The 23,551-nt window shown below is 36.9% G+C and overlaps 2 protein-coding genes across 2 annotated transcripts; both read right to left on the bottom strand.

Moving 5' to 3' along the window:
* Positions 1–11,699: 11,699 nt before the first annotated feature.
* LOC120769651 (cytochrome P450 6a22-like) lies at positions 11,700–13,520 on the bottom strand. The gene is made up of 2 exons (XM_040096756.1): positions 12,434–13,520; positions 11,700–12,242 (listed from the first exon to the last, which is right to left on the bottom strand). Exons 1-2 carry the CDS (start codon positions 13,518–13,520, stop codon positions 11,827–11,829), a joined length of 1,503 nt encoding a protein of 500 aa, XP_039952690.1. The 3' UTR covers positions 11,700–11,826.
* Positions 13,521–15,530: 2,010 nt separating this feature from the next.
* Positions 15,531–17,809, bottom strand: LOC120769392 (cytochrome P450 6a2-like). Its single transcript, XM_040096361.1, has 2 exons — positions 16,723–17,809; positions 15,531–16,312 (listed from the first exon to the last, which is right to left on the bottom strand). Exons 1-2 carry the CDS (start codon positions 17,807–17,809, stop codon positions 15,897–15,899), a joined length of 1,503 nt encoding a protein of 500 aa, XP_039952295.1. The 3' UTR covers positions 15,531–15,896.
* Positions 17,810–23,551: the final 5,742 nt, after the last annotated feature.

Consider the following 23,551-nt stretch of genomic DNA (forward strand, 5'->3'; position numbering starts at 1 on the left):
AGTAAGTAAAACTAGGTGCGTGCCCTTAACTCGTTATTCTTATTACGTTTGCCATGGTCGTCATCAAAAGGGGGGACTCCATCCTCCCAACTTCAATCAGACAGACAGTCTCCCTGATTTGAACTACTCTCTTCATCCTGATCATTTTGCTGAACTTATATATATGTATAACCCCATATCTATCTCGCTTAGTGTTAGGAGATACGTACAACCGTTAAGTGAACAAAACTCTTAAGCTCTGTAAAAACATGTTACAACAGTATAAAAATTATTTTAAGCAATTTGTATTAGTAATAATGTAAGAAGATCCACCGCCTAGAATAATGTCAAATTTTATTTTTATTCCTCGAGTGATAATCGGTCTAAAATAGCTGTTGTTGAAAGGTATAATTATACATGGAATTCCAAGGTACTGTTATCGGTTGAAATAATGTTTCCTAAGTTGAAGAATCTCTCCTAAAGTTTGATAAGTAGCCCGAAGCCCCTTTTTTCACTGGTTAAAAATTCTTTGTACCTCCTGAACCTAGGTTATCCCATTCCGGGACGCAAATTGTTCTCTCTGTTTTTAAGAACTCTTCACACCTTTTTGCTTTATGGAATAACTCCTAGGCTTAGTCGGTCGCATTACGGATAGAAACTTCTTACTCTGATCGGTAGCACGTTATATTTCTCGTCCAAACACCAGACCAAGTTGTATTGCTACCCACTTCAAGTTAACGACAATCCTTAAGTGTTTATAATATTAGTCAATCTCATTCTACACGGCTGGTGATGTTTTACAGCCATTCCGAATTTCTAGCTGCAGAAATATAATCTCTTGCGGTTGGCACAATAGGTTCAATAACAGGCTTTAAGTTCTTACATAATATGTGCAATCACTAAAACCCTTGTTGTGCCGCTTTTAAAACTTTTTCCAAATCGGGCAAAGCTCACCTGGATTAAAAATGGCAGGAATAATTTCAAATGGGCATTATTCTCCATAAGAGTTGATGAACGTTCTATATTAAGCTTTGGCCATTTTTTGGTATATTTCTCTATTAGGGTTATTTCTCATCGAACATCGACAAATAGAGCACTAATTGCAATTTAAATTGGTTGGAATGGAATTCCTTTCACAAATTGAGTCTATTCGGATCGCTTTATATAACATTTCATTCTAACAGGGAGTCCTCATCTTGAAACTTTGCCCTTAAGTTGGATTCCGTCGAAGCGTGTTTTAGTCCTTTGTTCATTCTGCTTTGTTAGGCCTGTGAGTAGGTGTAAGTACACTTGTTGAAAACAGAAGTTCAATGATTATAACCGTATGCGGCCGTCATTCGAACAAAATTTTAGATCAGATAATATCAAAACATATATGTTCATGCAACAAAAATGTAAAATAAACAGGAAAGTTAGGAAGGACAAAAAGGCCAAGTCATTGCTTTTATGAAATAGGAGCATAACAAGAGATGCTCAAAACACTTAATGATCTGGTGACATCGAAGTCAAAATGTGGAACGCAAAGTGCTGCGAGGAGGGTATACACGTTAATATGTATAGATCATGGTGTTTTGGAGATGTATGTTTCCAATCACTTCGTAAAACTCATCTGAGCGGTTAAAGGGCTACAGAGGTTAACTATACTTTTTATAAATAGGTTTTCACAACTTATATGTATATACATATGTAGTTGCGTATAAAAGTAAGAGTAAATTTTTTATCTTCTTATAATCATTCAGGTAGACTCAAAACTCTACTCAACCTGTCGACATTCGTTGGGCATGCATTTACATATGTATGTAAATACTAGAACTACGTATGTACGTTTATATGGCTCTATAGTATGTATGCAAATACAAGTAGGTGTGTATTTACATACATATATACACACATACTAATGGATCATCAAATATTTAAAGCCATTTGTTCCCTTATTCACTTTACTAATTGTGGCGTTTTTTCGCAGTTTTGCACTGCCGTGCATCACGGGCTCCATTTTCGGTCACTACAGTTGTCTGTGCGTCGTCTTTAGTCGTCATTGTACTTATTTCGTTTATGTATGTATGCATTTTTTAATGAGCGTGCATATTTAAATAGTGTTTTAGATTCGTTTACCGTGCAATAAAAAATACTCTCTGTTGCAATGCTCCCGCATCCAAACACTTCGTGCCTCATTGGTTCTTTTAATTTACAAAAAATGTACAAAAAGCGAATTCCAAGCGAATAAGTACACCGTTGTATACTTTAAGTGCATTCAGATTTGTATGTAGAAATTCTTCTTTTTATAATTTTCTACCTACACGCTTTCGTGATTTTTTGCAGTCATTGCCATTATTATTATTTTTTGTCGTTGTCCTATTGGCAATCTCTGGTTTCTTCGTTGTAATTCTTGTGGTTTAATGCGGCCTAACTCTTTATTAATGGGCGATAGTGGTATACAACTAGTGGGGTAGCCAACTAGCACTATGTATAAGGGTATATGATTTAGGTCTATCAGAGGTTTATATATAACACAATTGTTGTGGAATCTAAATTATTACTAAAATTTTTTCTTCATACTAAATGAGCAAGTAATGACAAATATTAAAATATGATACATCTTCTTTAAAAAAAAAATAAAATGAATATGTAAATGTTATATTATATATTATATAACTAACAGAAAATAATTAAAAATTGGTGAAGGTGTCAGGAAATTATTGGATTTGCTATTATTGGGTGTCACCGAACATTTTATACTCTCGTATTATGAAGTGATAATCGAGATTTCATTATCCGTCATTTACATATTTTTCAAATACCGTATTTGTGTAAAGTTTTATTCCGCTATCATCATTGGTTCCTAATGTATATATTATACAGAGAAGGCATCACATGGAATTCGAAATAGCGTTATATTGGAAGAAGGCGTGGTTGTGAACCGATTTCACCCATATTTCGTACGTGTCATCAGGGTGTTAAGAAACTATTATATACCGAATTTCATTGAAATCGGTCTAGTAGTTCCTGAGATATGGTTTTTGGTCCATAAGTGGGCGAGGCCACGCCCATTTTCAATTTTTAAAAAAAGCCTGGGTGCAGCTTCCTTCTGCCATTTCTTCCGTAAAAGTTCGTGTTTCTGACGTTTTTTGTTAGTCGGTTAACGCACTTTTAGTGATTTTCAACATAACCTTTGTATGGGAGGTGGGCGTGGTTATTATCCGATTTATTCCATTTTTGAACTGTATATGGAAATGCCTGAAGAAAACGACTCCATAGAGTTTGGTTGACATAGCTATAGTAGTTTCCGAGATATGTACAAAAAACTTAGTAGGGGGCGGGGCCACGGCCACTTTTCCAAAAAAAATGCGTCCAAATATGCTCCTCCCTAATGCGATCCTTTGTGCCAAATTTCACTTTAATATCTTTATTTATGGCTTAGTTATGACACTTTATAGGTTTTGGGTTTTCGCCATGTTGTGGGTGTGATTTTGCCCATCTTCGAACTTAACCTTCTTATGGAGCCAAGGAATACGTGTACCAAGTTTCATCATGATATCTCAATTTTTACTCAAGTTACAGCTTGCACGGACGGACGGATAGACAGATATCCGGATTTACACTCTACTCGTCACCCTGATCACTTTGGTATATATAACCCTATATCTGACTCTTTTAGTTTTAGGACTTACAAACAACCGTAATGTGAACAAAACTATAATACTCTCCTTAGCAACTTTGTTGCGAGAGTATAAAAAAAAATTTTAACCATCGAATTTCGCTGTATTGTATCTCCAAAACATCTAAAGGCATCAACCGCATCGTCAGGTGACGCAAAACGTTGACCTCTTAGTTTATTATATTCGCACGGGGATAAAAAGATCTCTTTCCGTGCCAAGTCTGGATTTTGCGGTGCTTTACTCAACAAATCGATGCTTTAAGTGCTCAGAAATACTTACTTTGATTTAGGCGATGTATGAGGGCTCGAATTATAACGGTAAAGAGATACCCGTCTTCGGTGGTTGGTTTTCCTGATTTCTTGAAAGACAACTGGCAAACAAATGGTTACAAACCACTTAGAATTTACTGCTCTGTATTGTTTTAGTGGTATGGTTGCGACAAGCTCAGTTTTTCTAAAAAACAGGCAACAATTTGCTTGGGTAAGTTGCGTGCGCGAACAAATTTTTTGAATTCGACTCATTTTGAAACAATCATATGTACAATCGACTTCGGGCTCAATTGTTTAAATTCACGATTCATCCCCTGTCACGTTGTTACAGACAGACGTGTTTCGAAACACAGTTATTGTATTCTTCTAACATTTCTTTCGACCAATCGGTACGAGGCTTTTTTGAGCGATTAACAAATTGTGTGAAATCCAACGAGAAAAATTTGCTCTACAATTAAATCTTCATGCGATATTTAATGGATGCTAGTTCCATTAATGTCAATACTTAGTTGCATGACGATCTTGCAATATCACTTTGCGGGCAGCATGGATAGTTTCCGGAACAACAACTGAAGAAATTCGTCTCGACGTGATCTACCACTGATCGACTGGCCATCACCATATCATCAATAAACACTGGTTCTTGATCGAGCTTCATTGCCCAAAATAGAATTAAGTTCATTGATGCACTGCTGCTGAGAAATTCCGCGTCGAAAGTTGTAAAAAATAATCGCGCGAAAATGTTCGCGATCGAATTCCATTCCATTTCTGTCAAGATGAAGTTACTATGCATAAACAACACAAATAGCGCTCGTATGTTAAAAAATTCTGAAAAATTAAAACATCAATCGCCAAATCCTGAAACATAACAGACATCTTAGGTATGAGCCAAGGATAAACTCTCCGATATCAGCGGTGATTAAATGGAGTTTTTTGAGCAAAAGCAATAGGCTTTTTAATACCGAGCGATAGTAATTCCATCTTCTCTTTGAAACGGAAAAAATTAATATTTAGTTTCTAACGATTTTAAATATACTACATTTTAATTTCTTAAAAAATCTCATTTTCTAAATTTTAATTGCATAAGTTTTTATGACGAGTATAATTTGATTTCTCTTTTCAGAATAAATATGTACATAGTACTTATGTATGTATGTATGTACTATAGGTCTGATTGCTTCGTATATACATATGTACATACATATATGGAAATAATGGCTTGACCACCGTCTGGTTTGTGGTTAGCCACCGTCGATACCGTTGTTGTTATTATTTCGTTCGTGCTGCACTTTAACTTCGTCCGGCAGGTGATTTTCGTCACTGCTCGGCCGACCATTTGTTGAGGCAGTTGCTGTCATTCGCTGCTTTTTTGCAACGTCCACTTGTAATTAGTTCGATTTTTAGCATTGTTTTGTTGTTTGGCATTGGCTTTGTAATTTTGTTTGCCTTTAAATATATGTATGTACTATATTCATTGACATATTTATGTACATATACTTATGCATTCGTACACAGATCTTCATAGTAGTATCCCAAAGAACATTTTTGTTGATTCTCAAATTGAGATGCGTTTGAGAATCAACTTTATTTTCAAATCTCAAACGTTTTTTCTCTAAGTCATTTCAATTTGAAAACAAAGCCATTCTCAAACAAAAAGGCCATTTTTAATATGAAATTTTATTTGTTCTCAATTTGAGAATGTCAAAATCTCAAACGTTTTCTCAAATATGAAACGAGAGGAATGGAACGAATTCCAATTACATTAATTGAAGTTGCCACTGATTTAAAAATAAGAACTGGTTGAAATTAAGTTTTGAAATTAATTTTTATTTATATAAGAATTTATAGAGGTACATATATTGTACGCAGTACATATACATACATATGTATATACATAAATTTTATTAAACAATAAATAACATGGTAACGTAACAAAAATTTATTTTTTAATTTAAATTAACGAAAATAATGTACATTCTTAAGATAAGGAAACAAACGAAAAAGTTAATTTCAGTGCAAAACTTAAGAATAATCCAATTACAACTTACAAAATTAAATTTAAAATTGTCGCGCAATAATATAAGAACTAATTAATATACGATTACCGATGACATATTCTTTTTGTTTTCGTATTCAATTCTTTTTTTGTTCTGTTGCTGGCGTGTTGGAAAAAAATCAATGTAGTCCGCTCGAATTCCATATCCGTGGCAGCGGTAGGGAATTTTTGAAGATATGCCTCTATAATAGAAAAAAATTACTTATTATTATTAATTAAAAAAATAAGAATAAAGCAATAAAATAAATATTACGGCTTAATGATGTCGTCACACTAAGTGCTCTTGCCGGTTTTTTCGTCTTCGTTCCTTTCCAGGAGTATATCTGGGCAACATCGTCCGTAAAAACTTTTCGCCAAGCCATTTTAACAAATTTGTTCGAATTGGATGCTATTATCATTTGCAATTCAGCCACCTATAAAAATATATAGACAAATTATTGATATAATAATATAAATGCGACTTTACCAAATCGTTAAATTTTGTTTCGGAAGATTGAATTTTGTCTTCAAAAGTAGCGAAATCATGCGCTTCTGCAAAAGGTTTTTGTGGCAAAATTTTATTATTTTTTTTTTTTTTTGTAGCATTAAGAGAGGTCGATTTAACTTCTTCCAATACTCTCTTCAGAAGCTTTTGAGTTGTATGATGTTCTGAAATTATCGAAATTATATGTATGTATGTACCTTTTAACAGATCTTCTACCTTCTTATCCAGACTATCCAGTTTGCTACTTAAGTCGTCAAAATCTACGATTTAATTAAAATGTTAGAACCACTTCAAAAAAACGATGTTGTGTTAACTACTTACTTGATTTAGTGGTTTGCTCACATCCAATCAATATAAACGAGCTATTGAAATCCATCTAATTGTGAATAAGAGGAATACATACATATTCACTACATTCAAAATTATTAAGCAAGATCATTTTTTGTGATATTTCTTCCGCTAAATGCTGATAGACGCAACTTGAAAATTGTAAAGCAGAGCAATATCTTATATTTTATATATAAAGTTTGATGATTTTATTGGTGTAATAAAGAAGTCGTTCAAATTGATAACTTCCACGGATGAAATTTTTGATACACCATTTTCCTGTGAAAAATTTATGATTTTAAAAATCTTATTTTTTATGATGTAAAAATTATCTGGCATTTTTAAGGATAAATGAAATGAAATTGTACTTATTGATTTCATTGGCTGATTTTGCTTTACATTTGCAACCTCAAAATTATCATTACTGAACAAACTTTTCTCAACTAAACGATTATAAATTTGGGCAGCAATAAGAGTTTTACTATTACATTTACGTTTAAGCTTGGACAAAAAGTTCTCGAACCTAAATACGCTAATAGATTCCAATCCTCCATAATTTAATGCATCAGAATGTTAATGAAGTTAAAAGTTTAGAATGAATCGTCATAAAGTCTAGAAATGTTTTTGACGAATTCACTTAAAAGAATTTTCGCACACTCATTATTTTCGATGCCAGAGGTTTCATTTAATAAAATTCGCATACCCAAACTAAGTAGCAAAAAGTGATTGTACCTTTCAGCGTCTAAAATATCAGCTAGTAAAACAATTCCGCCTTAAAACTGCCTTAGTTCTGTAGCGTTAAACCTCTCAATTTCTTGTAGGGTACGTGGATGTCGAGCGAATTCTTTGGGAACCTGATTACTTAAAAAGAGTATTTTACAATTTAATGAATTAATTTGGGCTGGTTTTAAAGAATACAATCTATTTTTGTGCCTAATCCAGCCAAGAAGTAAGTTTTTCATGACACCTAAACACACCACATGCATATAGTCATATGAAAATGACTTCACAATGTCGATTGTTAACTTTTCAATAGCTATTTGGTCCAATATTTATACTCTCGCAACAAAGTTGCTAAGGAGACTATTATAGTTTTTTTCACATAACGGTTGTTTGTAAGTCCTAAAACTAAAAGAGTCAGATATAGAGTTACATATATATACCAAAGTGATCAGGGTGACGAGTAGAGTTGAAATCCGGATGTCTGTCTGTCCGTCCGTTCGTCTGTCCGTCCGTCCGTGCAAGCTGTAACTTGAGTAAAAAATGAGATATCATGATGAAACTCGGTACACGTATTTCTTGGCTCCATAAGAAGGTTAAGTTCGAAGATGGGCAAAATCGGCCCACCGCCACGCCCACAAAATGGCGGAAACCGAAAACCTATAAAGTGTCATAACTAAGCCATAAATAAAGATATTAAAGTGAAATTTGGCACAAAGGATCGCATTAGGGAGGGGCATATTTGGACGTAATTTTTTTGGAAAAGTGGGCGTGGCCCCGCCCCCTACTAAGTTTTTGTACATATCTCGGAAACTACTATAGCTATGTCAACCAAACTCTATAGAGTCGTTTCCTTCAGGCATTTTCCATATACAGTTCAAAAATGGAAAGAAATCGGATAATAACCACGCCCACCTCCCATACAAAGGTTATGTTGAAAATCACTAAAAGTACGTTAACCGACTAACAGAAAACGTCAGAAACACTAAATTTTACAGAAGAAATGGCAAAAGGAAGCTGCACCCATGCTTTTTTTTTAAAATTGAAAATTGGCGTGGCGTCGCCCACTTATGGACCAAAAACCATATCTCGGGAACTACTAGACTGATTTCAATGAAATTCGGTATGTAATATTTTCTTAATACTCTGATGACATGTACAAAATATGGGTGAAATCGGTTAACAACCACGCCTTCTTCCAATATAACGCTATTTTGAATTCCCTCTGATGCCTCCTCTGTATAATATATATGTACATTAGGAACCAATGATGATAGCGGAATAAAACTTTACACAAATAGGGTATTTGAAAAATATGTAAATGACTGATAATGAAATCTCGATTATCACTTTATCGTGCGAGAGTATAAAATGTTCGGTGAGAACTTAGCCCTTCCTTACTTGTTTCTCATATTTTGTGTTCTCTCGTACTCGAATTCACTACTACCACTTATAGCTGGATCTGTATTTCATACGAATGGAATACATTAGCTGCTTTTACGCCGTTAATTTTGAAATGGCGATTTCGTATGATGACGAACAATTAATGACGCTTCCCGAACTTTATAGAATTTTAAAATGTTTGAAAATAAGAAATTTATATAGCGTTTGAAGACGTTTTTTTCTCACTGGCTGACACTTGATAGATGTTCGTGTATTGCACTGCGTTTGACGACGCAATTTTTCAACGCACTACAAACAAATGATTTCAAAACTTTTTTATCACAATTCCACCGGTTGAGCCCCCAATTTGTAGGGTGGGTTCGTGATTATTTTATAAAAGTGTTTGTAAGTTGATTTTAATTATACAGACTGATTTTTGTTTTGGTTTTACAAACCGATTTTATTTTAATTTTACAAGCTGCTTGCAACGTGAATCGTGCTCGTCCGCGTGTCGACTGACTGTCGTTTTCAAAGTCTTCGTTACTCGTTTCTTCGTCGCTACTCATTATCTATTGCAGTCAGTGTTGCATGTTACTGTCCCTACGTTCGCCCACTTCTAGTCTGTCCTTTCTTCGTTGCCACATAAATACGAAGGAATGTTATTTCGAATGATAATAAACATTCCCCATTAAATTTGAAGGTTATGAGGTTTTTCTTTAAACAAGTAGGAAAGCGTGAAATGGACAACCAATTATATTATACTATAATCGGTATGGTGGTTTCGTAAATGACTTCCTTTCCTTGGTGAAGGTACGAGAAGAAGCTCACGTCGAAGGTTATCAGATATGTTCTGAGAATGATTTCAATTCGGTTTCGAAATGGCAATTCGTATGATTATATGTTAGGCGGAAAATTGCATTTGAGTACCCCCACTGCTCCGGATTCTAAATGATTTTTATCAAGACGTTTATATTTGTCATCTTGGAAATTATTTATTTTTGCTTCAGGCTTGTTTCCAGTTATCGGTTAAGAAAGCATGCAAAACGTAGTGTTGGCGGGTGGCAGAGTAAAACACTTATTTTAAGCCGATTTGAATTTTATTAAGTTCAATAATTCGATCGTTCGATCGTTCGCTAAAATAATTGTGCTCCTTGTAGGTGTATGTACCACTCCGCCAGCGAATCAAAAGAGAATGAGCCAACGCAAAAGGGTAAGCCGTAGGTGAGCTAGCATAGACAAATAGCGGGACATACATCTACATGGTTGCATTTTAATGTACAATCAAAATTTAATAAATCCTTAGAATTGTATTTTAATGTACATTCTTTAAGTTCAAACATTTTATAAAATTATGGTTGTTGCGCGCTAACAACGTAGGTTGCCTTTTAAGTTTCGACTTTTGGTAACCGAAACTGGCAACTCACAACTTTAGCGTAAAATTTCATATTTTTGATGCTACACAGACTCAAAACGTTTTGAGTATCGCGCGCTATTTGTGTTGCTTGCAGTATTTTAAAATAATCATCTTGGCAATTGGATTTAAATCGCGAACATTTTTGTGCGATCAGGTTTTGTAACTTTAGACTTGGATTAACCCATCAAGAGTGCATAGATGACCATAATTAAATTTTTGGCGATGAAGCTCCAATGTCTATCGATAGCATAATCAACTCAATGGATACCATAGATCACTCCAAGACGAATTTTGTGTAGGTCGTCGAAAATCAATTGTTGTTCCGGAAACTATTGATGCTGTGAGTAAACTGATATCGCAATATCGTTATGTGACCTATCGTCAGACTGTTCAATACTGAATGAGCACTTGACTATAAAAAAATTAGTTTAGGTTAGATACAACGCAAATTTTCAATTGCTCAAAAACGGGTTCGTGTCAATTGATCAAGAGAAGTGTTAAAAAATAAGATAACGGTGCTTCAAAGGTCATCTGTGATAACGTGGCAGGAGATGAATTGTGGCTTTACGCATAGAGACGGAAAGTAAAGAGCAGTTGTCTGTAAGGAGTGTTTCCAGTTGATCCAAATCTAACAAAGGTAACTCGCGTATCAAGTACTCCAAAACAAATGGTTGCTAAACGTGTTGATTGTACGAATTATTTATTATTGCGTCAGAAACCTTTAATTTTACTGCATTTGGTTAACAGAAATATGATTCTGATATGAAAATAAAATAAATTTGCTTGATTCCTTCCACTCTTCCTTAAAAGCCACTCACTCATATGCAGAGAAAAACGTCAAACGTCCACAATCAGTGAAGAAGAGAGGCACAGCATAAACATCTTAGACTTGCTTATTAGTCGGTGGAACAAATAACAATAAGAAATGAGCACAAAATATAAAAATATAAAAACAATAGAGTCTAGTGAACTTGAAAAATAACGTGACGAATGCGAGCGACAAAGTATTATATTAGCTATACGAAGGCAAGGGTAAGTATTGAATCAATGTGATAAATTCTTGTCATTATGTCATATGATCTTCCAAGCAGATGTTCTCTTAAATATTTTCGAATTTTGTTACCGTGTTTTATGAAACTTTTTCGTATCACGTTGGGTGTAAATTAAAAGTCTCTGACGCATTTATTTAGTGAGTTATCGCACTTTTAGTAGTTTCCAAAACAACCAATAGACGAGTTGCTGTGTGATAATGTGAAAGAAGAAGACAAACATTTCCTAAAAGTTTGATCGATGCAGCCCTTGTAGGCTGTAGTATTTTCACAAAAATTTAAACCATTTCACTTAAACCACTTTTTCATGGTTTGGTTAAGAACTTTGTCACTCCTGAAATAAAATAAAAAAAAACGACTTTATTCTGCAGAAATTCTTATATGGCACCATTTATTGAAGCTCCGAAATTCTACTTCGGCACAAATATTGCTCAACTTCGTCGACCATAAAATATATATAATTGTGTATCAACACAAGTATAATCTTTACAGCTTTTCTGCCTTCAGCCAAATTTTGCTATGCGGTACAAGCACTATACTATATTTAGAAATCTCTAATTCTGTTGGTGTCTTCTCCGATAAGCTGAAGCGATACGACTTGAGCAGAGTTATGAAGCCAACGCGCACTTGCATACGCCCAAAGCGAAGACCAATACAATTACGAGGTCCGTCACCGAAACCGAGAAAGGCTTGTGGGTGACGCTTTTGCATTTCATCCGGGTGGAAGCGTTCTGGGCGGAATTCCTTGGGATTATCATAGATAGCTGGATCATAATGTATCTCTTTCACGGGTATGTAGATCCGTGTGCCCTTTTCAAGTGTGATATCCGTATCGGGTATTTTGTAGTCGTCAATTGAGACACGATTGAGAGCGCCAAGTGCTGGATACATACGTAGAGTCTCTGTAAGGGAAACACATAAGCATTTTTTTTTGATATTACTAATTAGATTTACTTTAATTCAATAATAACTAAGTTGACATATTTATGATATATGGGAGCGATATCTATAGTTTGCGTTATGTTGTTTTTGAAAAAGATGTGTTTCAGGCCCTGCATTGTTGCATAGCCAATATTTCAACAGGTCAGCTTACCGGTTATAACTTGATCCAAATATCTCATCTCCATCATGGCTTCGTATGTCAACTCGCCATTATGCTTCTCAAGGACGCTTTTAATTTCCGCTCTCAGCTTCTCCTGCACGTGGGGATTCTTCGCCAATTCATATAGCCCATAACTCAAGTTACTAGAACTGGTCTCATAGCCAGCAGCAAAGAAAATATACACCTGCGCAGCCATCTCTTCAATACCCATTTGTGGCATACCTTTCGTATCTTTGGAATTTTTCAACTCAATTAACAAATCTATGAAATCATTACGCTGTATGTTTTGTTCTTCGCGCAACCGCAATGTATCACGCACAAGTTGCACTACAAAATCTTCGACATCTTTTGAACGTTCCTTTATATTGAAAAATTTTAGATATTTGAAGAGAGTGGGATATGAAGTCATAAATGTACGTAGACGTATGGAGAAAAATTTTGGATAAAAAATGCGACGACCCATGCGACGAAATACCACATTCGGATCCTTCAAGCTATTGCACTCAACACCGAAGGCACAATGACCAATCACATCGGTTGTATAACGACCCATTAAGTCATGTAGTTCAACATCACCACTCGATGTTTTGGCCAATTGTTTGCTGAAAGCTTCTTCCAATTGTTGTGCGACCGTCAACAGCGTGGGAAACATAAACTTCATTTTCGCCGATGTGAAGGTCGGTGTGAGTTTCGCGCGCAATGGACGCCACCTTTCGCCATCCAGACGAAACAGGTGGCGATTGATAATGCTCTCACTGCTCTTACGTTTTTCGAGGCGATCGGTGAATTTATTGAAATCTTTAATTAATATGGACTTCACCAAGTCTAAATCCAGCGCAACGGCTATAGGTTTGGTAAAAACGTACGTACCGACTAATTTTGCTTTACCACGAAATTCCTTATAAACTTCGTGTAACAGTTCCGTTTTATGTATTGTTTTAATGCGGAAGAGATTTCCAAGAAAATAATTCATCTTGAGCTGGGGTACGCCAAGTAGCTCCCAATATTGATATTTGTAGCGTAGATAGCTGAGCAGCAGCGTAAAAATTGTGGAAAATATAATGAAGTAGAAATCCATCTTGAAACACTTGTTTTCCGATTTACTATATATTGCTGTTAACACCACTTTCTCATCTAACAATGTTTTTCTGCGGTTTTCTTTTTAGTGTCCGTAAATATTTTCTTTAAACTGTTTCTTATTTTTTTTTGTTTTACCGCAACATATTATGCATGCTCTGCATTATATATACTAATGTGGTGTAGGTCCACTCGGTAAGTATTTATACGAAAAATCAGTGTCATCTGTCTTAGTGCATTGTACTTTGGATGGTATTTTTGTGTGGCATTGTTATCGCATTGATAAGATAGATTGTAAGATTTCTTGTTGTCTTGAAATTATGCTGTCTAGTTTTGACTGTGATACCATAACTCGGCTATAGCCAAAGAAAGAAGATAACATAATATGCTTAGTCATGGGCTGGATTAGTAAGATCTTGAATACAAAGTGCGTGAGAAAAGAGAAATTAAATTTCTAGTACTCGTATCATCCAACAAAATCACTCAAATTGAAGAAAATTAGATGCAAACGACTTCTTCTGTGGTACGCAGTATCCGGCTATAAAGTAAGAAACTTCGCTAGGAGCCTCTGTATTTTGCGAAATCGTGGCAGTTGTACATCTCAAGTGCATTTAGATCCATATATACTTCACCCTTCCGTTGGATTCGTAGGCGCCCTTGATTCCGGTGTTCAAGAATTGAATGAGCTTTTTGCTGGAGCATCATCTTCCATGCGAGTTTCATGACCTAAACATCGTCGTCACTCATGTTTCTGCACCATATAATAGTAAGGGAATAATGACAGATCTATGTAGCATGTGTTAGCCAAAGTTATTCTGCGCTTCATCTCCAAGCCTCTTAAAGATGAAATTTATGCTGGTTCCGAGAGATACATAGTGCTTAACTTTTTCAAATTTATAGCTTCCAAACAGTGACGTAGTACCCCAGGCGTGAAGAATTTATGTGTTTGGCCACCAGGTAGTTTAGCACAAAACCAAGCTTTTTGTTTTTTTTTAAGGCTTACGATGTCAGTATCATCTGCGCACCCCAGTAGCATTTTATTTTGAAAATATACGGCCCCACTGCGGTTTACTTAGCGACGCTTTGAGGAAATCCCGGAACGGCTCGGAAAAGTCCTTCCTGATTTTTACGGAGCTGATGATTGTGCTCAACGGTATTCTGCTTAGCCGTATGACTTTCGCAAGGATACCAAATTTAAACTTGGCGTCGAATGGGCAGCTCACGTAAGTGATGTCGAAGGCGTCTTTGAAATCGATAAAAAGGTGATGGGTGTCGATCTGTTTTATTTTCTTCCTCAGAGATTGACATATTGTGAAAATCTGATCTATGGTGGATTTATCAAGTCTAAGGCCACAGTAATAAGTTCAAATCAGTTTGTTTGCAATAAGCTTAAGTGTTCCACACAATACTGACAAGATGTCTCTTCTTGGGAATAAGCTAGATAAGCCAGAGTACACTCATATTCCACTCACCGCCGGCTATAAACAGTTCAGCCTGTAATCCATCGACTACTGGTGTTTTGTTGTTCTTAAGACGCTTTAAAGTTGCTCTCACTTCGTCTTTGTGGAGAGGCGGGACGACAATGCTATCACTACAGACTGTTGGAACGGATTCTTTTATTCTCGTCGCACCACTGCTTTCGCTACTTAGCAGTTTCGTGCACTGTTCTTTCGGAACGAACTCCTGCCAGTCAGCATCTCAAAGCAAATTCGCGCTTCCGTCGTTCTGCCACTATTTCTTTTCTTTTTCACTTCTCTGAAAAAGGGTTCAAATTGAGGTAACAGGGTACGAGTAGATCTCTTTAATCGAGAACATTGGATCTTCCAGCCAATTTCTTCTCCAGCACACAAAACAAAAACCACCTAGTAGTGTCTTAGAAGCAATATTCCTGCTATCATAATTGCCTGCAGATGATGGACCGTCTGGAGATACAGAAATCGTTAGACCACAGTTTGTGATCAGAGTTGGAGAACTTGTCTTACCAATACTCGGCTGAAATTTGAAGACTCGCTTATCTATTATATCCATTATTACACACAATAACCTTTATTCAAAATTTTATTACAGTTACATCTTTATAACGGCTTGAACTTGCAGCAGAACTTATGACAGGACTAAGTGCATATCTACATATGTACATACCATGTATAGTTATTTAATATTTCAGTTAGAGCTACATATTGTACAGATCATTCTTCAACTGAAATGGTATCAAATAACATCCCTGAAAATTACTGGTTATATTAGACAGACAATAGTTCCATATTCATTTACTGGTAAATCTAAATTCTCTGAGTCGAAAACTACTTAAAAGAAATTATAAAAATCCATAAACATAAAAAGAAAATATACTATTACTAAATACATTCGTCTATCTTTATATTTTTTCTGCCTTCAACCACACTTCGCTACATGGCACGAGCACGATATGATCTTTAGAAATTTCCAATTCTGTTGGTGTCTTTTCTGATAAGCTGAAGCGATAAGATTTGAGCACAGTTATCAAGCCAACGCGCACCTGCATACGTCCAAAACGGAGACCAATACAATTACGTGGTCCGTCACCGAATCCAAGGAAAGCTTGCGGATGACGTTTTTCCATTTCTGCCGGGTCGAAACGCTCCGGGCGGAACTCATTTGGATTGTCATAGATATCCGGGTCATAATGTATCTCTTTGGCGGGTATAAAGATGTTTGTATCCTTTTCGAGTGTAATGTTGGTATCGGGTACTTTATATGCGTCAACGGAGACACGAGTGATGGCACCGAGTGCTGGATATTTACGGAGAGTTTCTGTAAAGAGAAGAAACATTTGTTTCATTTCGTTGTGATCGTTTTTAGTTGATTATGAATCGATATTAAGTATACACACCTACTATATATGCTCTGATCTTTGTTTTTGCAGTTTAAGTTATCTAACTGATAAAATACTTTAATGATTTAAGTTGATACATATGTACAGTTTGCCCGGATTACATGAATGCTTTTCAGGTACACGAAAAACTCATAGAGGCCGCAAAGTATGTTAAAATTCGCGTCAAGCGCAGGCATCCTAAACGATAACCACTTCTCTTGGACTTAGCAAGTGAACTCCATCTGGTATCGTAAAGGTCCAAACTGAGCTATCCGTGGCCTTTTGGCCTACCAGATTAACTTAACCAAACCTAAAGGTACTATATAAGCAGAAACATCTTTTCACTTACCAGTTATAACCTGATCCAAATAGGTCATCTCTTTCATAGCATCATATGTTAACTCGCCATTATGTTTATTCAGCACCATTTTAATTTCCGCTCTCAACTTATCCTGTACTCTCTGATTCTTTGCCAACTCAAATAGCCCATAAGTCATATTACTGGAGCTGGTCTCAAAGCCAGCAGCAAAGAATACGAACACCTGCGCTGCCAGCTCGTCAATACTCATTAGTTGCACACCTTCCGAGTCCTTTGTATTTTTCAATTCAATTAATAGATTCATGAAATCGTTACACTCCACCTTGTGCTCTTCACGATAACGCACTGTGTCACGCACCAAACGAAATATGAACTCTTCGACATTGTTGGGGATACGTTTGACCTTGAAGAATTGTAGTATTTTAAACATAATCGGATAAGTGAGCATGAATGTGCGCCAACGTATGGAGTAATACTGCCGATAAAAAATAGTATGTCCTATGCGACGAAAGTCAACATTCGGATCCTTCAAACTATTGCATTCAATGCCGAAGACACAATAACCAATCACATCGGTTGTATAGCGACCCATTAAGTCGTGTAATTCAATAACACCACTCGCTGTTTTGGACAACTCTTTGCTGAAAGCCTCTTCCAATTGTTGCGCTGCCGTCAACAGCGTGGGAAACATAAACTTCATTTTCGCCGATGTGAAGGTCGGTGAAAGCTTTATGCGTAGTGGACGCCATTTCTCACCGGGCATTGAAAAAACATTGTTACTTAATGAGTTTGTCGGGTTACGGTCGCGTTCGAAACGATCGGTGAATTTATTGAAATCCTTTATTAATATCGACTTTATCAGGTCGAGATCGAGTATAATCGCAATTGGTTTGGTATAAATATATGTGCCGACTACTTTTGTCTTACCACGAAACTTTTGATAGACTTCGTGGAAGATTTCTGTTTTATGTATGGTTTTTATGCGGAAGAAGTTTCCATAGAGGAAATTCATTTTTAGCTGTGCTACACCACGTAGCTCCCAATATTGATATTTATGGCGTAGATAGCTGATGATTAACAAAAAAAGCGTGGAACATATAATAAAAAAGAAATCCATTTTGTATATGAAATTAGTTTGCGCGACTAAACGTGTTATTGACTTTCAAGAATTTCGTTTCGGCTATTCGTTTCAGTGAAGTTGAATTCAACGCGTCCGTTGTTGTAAGCTTCGCGACAGCTGCCGTTTAAGTAATCACTATCATTTAGTTTTGTAAAATATTTTACATTTTTGTAAAAGCAAACAATAAAATGCACTGCTGTATATAGTAGTCATATTGATAACGTGCCATAAACTACACGTTATGGTTATCTGCATTGTACAACTACATATGTAAGGTTTTTGTGTAGCTGTTTGTTTTGCTGACTTTCATTTTATAGAGACAGTTAAGTGAGAGACTTACAATTAGTTATCTGATATGTAGCAAAAATATATCTATATATTCCATATACAAATAACATGAAACTCGAATAGCCACAAAGTTCAATTTCAACAGACTGCAGACGTGACTATCTATCTTTATCGTTCTAGGGGTTCATATCGTGTATATGGTTTTGTTTATTATATTTTTTTTTGGTGGCATCAATTTATTATGTTTGTGTAGCATTTTTATACTCTGAATAATCTTTTAAATTTGCCGAACAGATTTTTGCACCCAGCAAAAAACTTTGGAGACCTTAGCCGATTTAGGCCGTCAGTTTTTGAGATATTATTCAAAAATTTTAAACACGTCTACTATCAAGAAGCTGCTCATTAGTCAGAAAGGCCGATTTCGTACCTATATAGCATTTAGCTGCCATACAATGTTAGCGGTCGAACTAAAGTTCCTGTATGGAAAATATATACATTCGAAAAGATATCTTCAAGATAATGAATAAGGGTTACTTTCCAGCAAAATACTGCAACATATAAAGAAATTTTTAATATTGGGCCACTATAGCATATAGTAGCCAGACTAACTGATCAATCAAAATCAAGTACTAGTAAGGAAACTTTTGTATTTGCAAATGGTATTATGAAAGGAAGATCGATACACACCACCTTTTCTTCGATTTCAAAGCTGCTTTCGACTGCACGAAAAGGAGCTGCCTTTATGCCGCTATGTCGAAATTTGGTATTTCCGCAAAGCTAATACGGCTGTGTAAACCGACTATGAGCAATTCTAAAAGTTTCGTCAGGATCGGGAAGGACCTCCCCGAGCCATTCGATACCAAACGAGGTTTGAGAGAAGGCGACTGCCTATCATGCGACTTCTTCAAACTACTGCTGGAAAAAATAATTCGAGCTGCACAGCTGAATCGAGAAGGCACAATCTTGTATATGAGTGGCGTATGTCGATGATATTAATACGATTGGCCTCAACAACCACGTTGTTAGCTCTGCTTTTTGCACACTGGACAATAAAGCGTAGCGCATGTGAACGAGGGCAAGACTAAATATCTCCTGTCATCACACAAATAGTAGTCGCACCCGCGACTTGGCTCTCACGTCACTGTTGATAGCCATAACTTTGAAGTCGTTTATAATTTCGTCAATCTTGGAACCAGCATTAATATCAACCACAACGTCAGCCTCGAGATCCTACCCAGAATAATTCTTGCCAATCGCTGCTACCACCGACTGAGTAGGCAATTGAGATTTAAAGTTCTCTCTTGACGAACAAAGATCAAACTCGCCGGTGGAAGCAGAAGAAGTGGAAAACCATCACTCCGATGAAAATACCAAGTGGCGAAGGACTTGGCTACACTAGGAATATTCAATATCTGCCAAGAACGACTGGCGCGCTGTTGTTAACTCGCCTATCACTGCGTAAGCGATGATCTTATAGCTGTAAATATAAGTATATCTACAAGAAAGTTTTCGAACCTTTTTTATGCCAGAAATTCATTTCGACGATCGTTGTAGTTGCATTGAATACGAGAGCGTTAATAAGTGTTAGTATTTATCACCAAAAGAAAAAAAAAATTGGAATAGTGCTTCAACTATTTGAACCGTTCGGAAATTAAATTTGCAAACCAAGTAATCCTCCATGATTGAATCTAATCTCCTTATTAAACCTTTAGCACACAGTAGGTTAGGTTAGGTCGATACCTCCTCCAGTGTATCATAATGTGTGGACCACAGATGATTACAGCGTAGTCTTGCCAATGCGGGAGAAGTGCACAAGAGATGCTGCATTATTTCCCTGGTGCCCTGATCTAATCATTTCCTGCAGTATTCTCAATCTGTCAGCTCATTCTGCGGACGTATGTTGCCACCAGGCAGTGACCAGTTAGTATTCCGATCATGTTCCTACAGTATCTTCTATCGAATGCCAGTAGAAATTTTGTGTATTTCCGATCTACCGTTTTGCACATGACTTTTACAGTTTTGCACCTAGGTAGCTTGTTTCATCGGATTTTGATTTTTTTTAACATATCAACATGTCGAGATTGTCGTATAGACAATGCATGGGTTTACCAATGTCGATGCCTTTCTGGCCTGGCACCCAGTAGAAGTGAAATTGGCAACACTTTCCACTGCCGCCTTGCTTCCAAGACACTTCTGACCGATATGCGATATGAGGTTGGTGCTTGGCTTTCTTCGTAGATGGTGACTCTGGAATTGCCTGCAGGTGCATTGAAGGCCAGCTCCGCTGCTTTCGTGATAACAACGACTCCGCTTGAAATATACTGCGGTAGACCGGCAACTTAAAAGGTTGTCTTATGCGTTGGTGGCCCGCATCGTTCATTTTCAAGTCATCGTATAGATGTTTAGAGTGTTGCGAGTAGCTAAGATACTTTTACGTCAGCCATATTTTTCTACGTTTACTTTAAACATTTTTTTTTTCAGTTGAAAAGTGGGGTCATGTGTTTGCCCAATCGCCATTACACACGGCGCTATACCTCAAGGTTCTATATGTAAATTCTCCTGTAGCCAGTAGCCGTTCCGCCGATTTTGCTGTGCAGTTTTCAGCGAAAAGTTCTATAGGTGGCAGGTTTAGTGCCATTTCAAGAGCCACCGTTGGAGTTGTTCTTAGAGCTCCCCTTATGCACATCACAGTGAACGTCTGAACCCTTTCCATTGGCTTTCTGGTAGGTGAATTTTCGTACGCTTGTCCACCATACTACTGCACCGTAGAGCAGAATTGGTCTAACTATAGCTGTGTTGGACCATTGGATGAGAGAGGGAGAGAACTCCAGGTTGTGCCGAGTATCTGCCTATACGCTTATAAAGCATTGCTGGTAGTAAAATTTAAGTACTCTTTGCTTGGATTGGGCGATGTTCCTTTAACAATAAGCATAGAAACCGCCACCGTTATTGCGTTTCTTGCTCACATTATTGTGGACCACCATCGAAATATTGTTTGAAAAAGTACACACTTTATTACTTTTAAAAAAAAACTCTCATACTCTTTTAGCCAATGAAACCTTAATTTATAAAATTTTTGTATCCACAATAAACGTCTGCTTACCTGCTGCACTCTTTGTGAGAGCCCTTTGGACGTTAACTAGGTAAAGTATAATGCAAATATTACCCAAGCCCCATATGAGTTCACTTTAGAATGGCAAACCTCGAGCCTCTGGACTTAAGAGCCCAGGCGGTTTGCTTTGCTGGCACAAACGGTTGAAAATTACAAAAAAATAAATATGTACGAGGGTGGTCCTATATGTACCTAGCAGAGTCGGATTTGTGATTCTGTTTTGAACGCTTCGCAAGCCAGCTTGCCTATGGTTTGAGGGCAATCCGATAGAGTTGTAGCATCGTTTTGTGATCGCTGTCGAATTATGGATTTATTAATATACACCAGAGACCAGAAGTCGAAACAGTGGAGTTCACCGTTTGGAACTGATTCAAAGATGGGAAAGACTATCCTATTCGCCGGAATGGATATGGCAATCGGTTTCTGGGCTTCATAAGCTGTTAAGTACACGCATCGACTACTTGGTGAAAAACAGACTACTTGGTGACAAGGCTCTATAATGCTGATCTATTTGACCGATTCGAAGTCCAATTGCAGAATATTCCAACCACTTGACAAAATACAAATGTTCTTCCATAACGACAAGGTACTGACTTGCAACTTCGCCATCACCACTGACAATTTGCTTGAAATATACTACCAACTGCCCCATTCACAATATTCTCCAGATTTGCTAGCACGAGACTTCTCTTTCTTTCAATACTTCTCTCTCACCGTGCGAACACTTGAGTCGAGTTAGGAGTTTATTGCCCAGATACCTCAGAAAATCATAGTTTGTGCAATAAATTGACTAAAAATTTCCGTTTATCTTTTGTAAGCTATACGCTTATCGGACTGCCCTCGTATGTATGTATATACTTTGAAGTGAAAACGACGAGCTAAACAAAAAACTTACAAGTGGCCATAGAAGTGTCATTAATGTGACCATAAATGTAAAAAAAAGAAATAAAATTATTTACAGAAAGAGAAACGCTGTTTACGATGACGAGTGAGAGTGCAGGTGAGAGTGTACTCAACGAAGTTGTTTGTATAACATATTTTTATTCCATTTGGTTAAAGTAGCTTTTTAAAATGTTGTATAGTATGAGATTAAAATACATACTTAGAATTATATATGTGTGTATATTTCTTTTGACCGAAATCAAGTCTGCAAGTGGGTGAAACACAAACTGGTAAGGACGGCTTAAAGTCTGATGTAGTCAATTTGGAGAGAGATAAAATTGGTTTTTGGATTAAACAATTGGAGAGATATATAGAAGAGATATATAGATTATTTTTACATACTTACAAACATTGCAGGGTCGCAATGTACTGACTAACGAAGTGAAATTCGATGTAGACTCAAGTTTCGGGGATGTCCTAATACAGCAGAAGACAACACCAACAATGGCACTAAATGGCAATCTACATTCTACACCTCTAGACATAGCTGGCAGGCGCTTTGCGGCCAAAGCTGTTATAGACTTAAGAAAGCTGGGTATACTAGGAGTGCCGGACAGGAACACAACAAATTCTTGACTACTTGGATTGCATTCCTTACAATCTAGTTAACTGCATAGCAGAACCTTCTCTTGGCGATTCCTTCTCAGCTCATACACCAACAGGGAGTTTGTGGGCGGGGCGAAGCTGTTGGAGAAGAGGTGGGGTGAGTTTTCACGGCTGGTGAAAGTTAAGAGGGAGAATGAGGTTTTCGGTTTGGAGCTCTACATTAACTATAGTTTTTAGCAACCAGACGTCTTTCAAGCGGAAGTGACTGCCATCAATATAGCAGTAGATCTACTACTCCGAAGAGCAGCTTCTTCTTGTATAAGAGTGTGCATTCACTCCGAGCGGCTATATGTACTGGGCTTGAGCTCGTTTACTTTGCTTTCACAGCTAGTTAAGGGGTGTATGATATCTTTAGAAATATACAGCTTCAAGCTTCTTCCATATTAGTCTTGTATGGGTGCCAGGTCGCAGTGGAATCGCCGGAAGCTGCATAGCGGATGAGTTTTGCGAGTGAGGACACCCATACCCTAATTTCATTCGATTTGAAGCGAGTCGGACATCTCTTTGTATTCTACAACTTGACCTATAAATCTCTAGTGCGCTCGGCAAGCGCCGCTCAACGATCAGCACTTATGCGACTGCGTAATCTTACTAGCCCAGAGTGAATCGTATGAGGTTTTCCGAACTACTTGCTGACTGTCCAATAGATTCGCAAGCGGTGCGGCTAAATATTTTGTCGGACGCTCTTTGTCAAAGCAGTATGGAGGAAGACAAGGTGGAATCATATTTGCAATATCTCCCCTAATATCGCTTTTGCCGGACTGAGATTAAAATATCTCGGCAGACACATT

Source organism: Bactrocera tryoni, chromosome 2, assembly GCF_016617805.1.
Source record: "Bactrocera tryoni isolate S06 chromosome 2, CSIRO_BtryS06_freeze2, whole genome shotgun sequence".
Taxonomy (NCBI): domain Eukaryota; kingdom Metazoa; phylum Arthropoda; class Insecta; order Diptera; family Tephritidae; genus Bactrocera; species Bactrocera tryoni.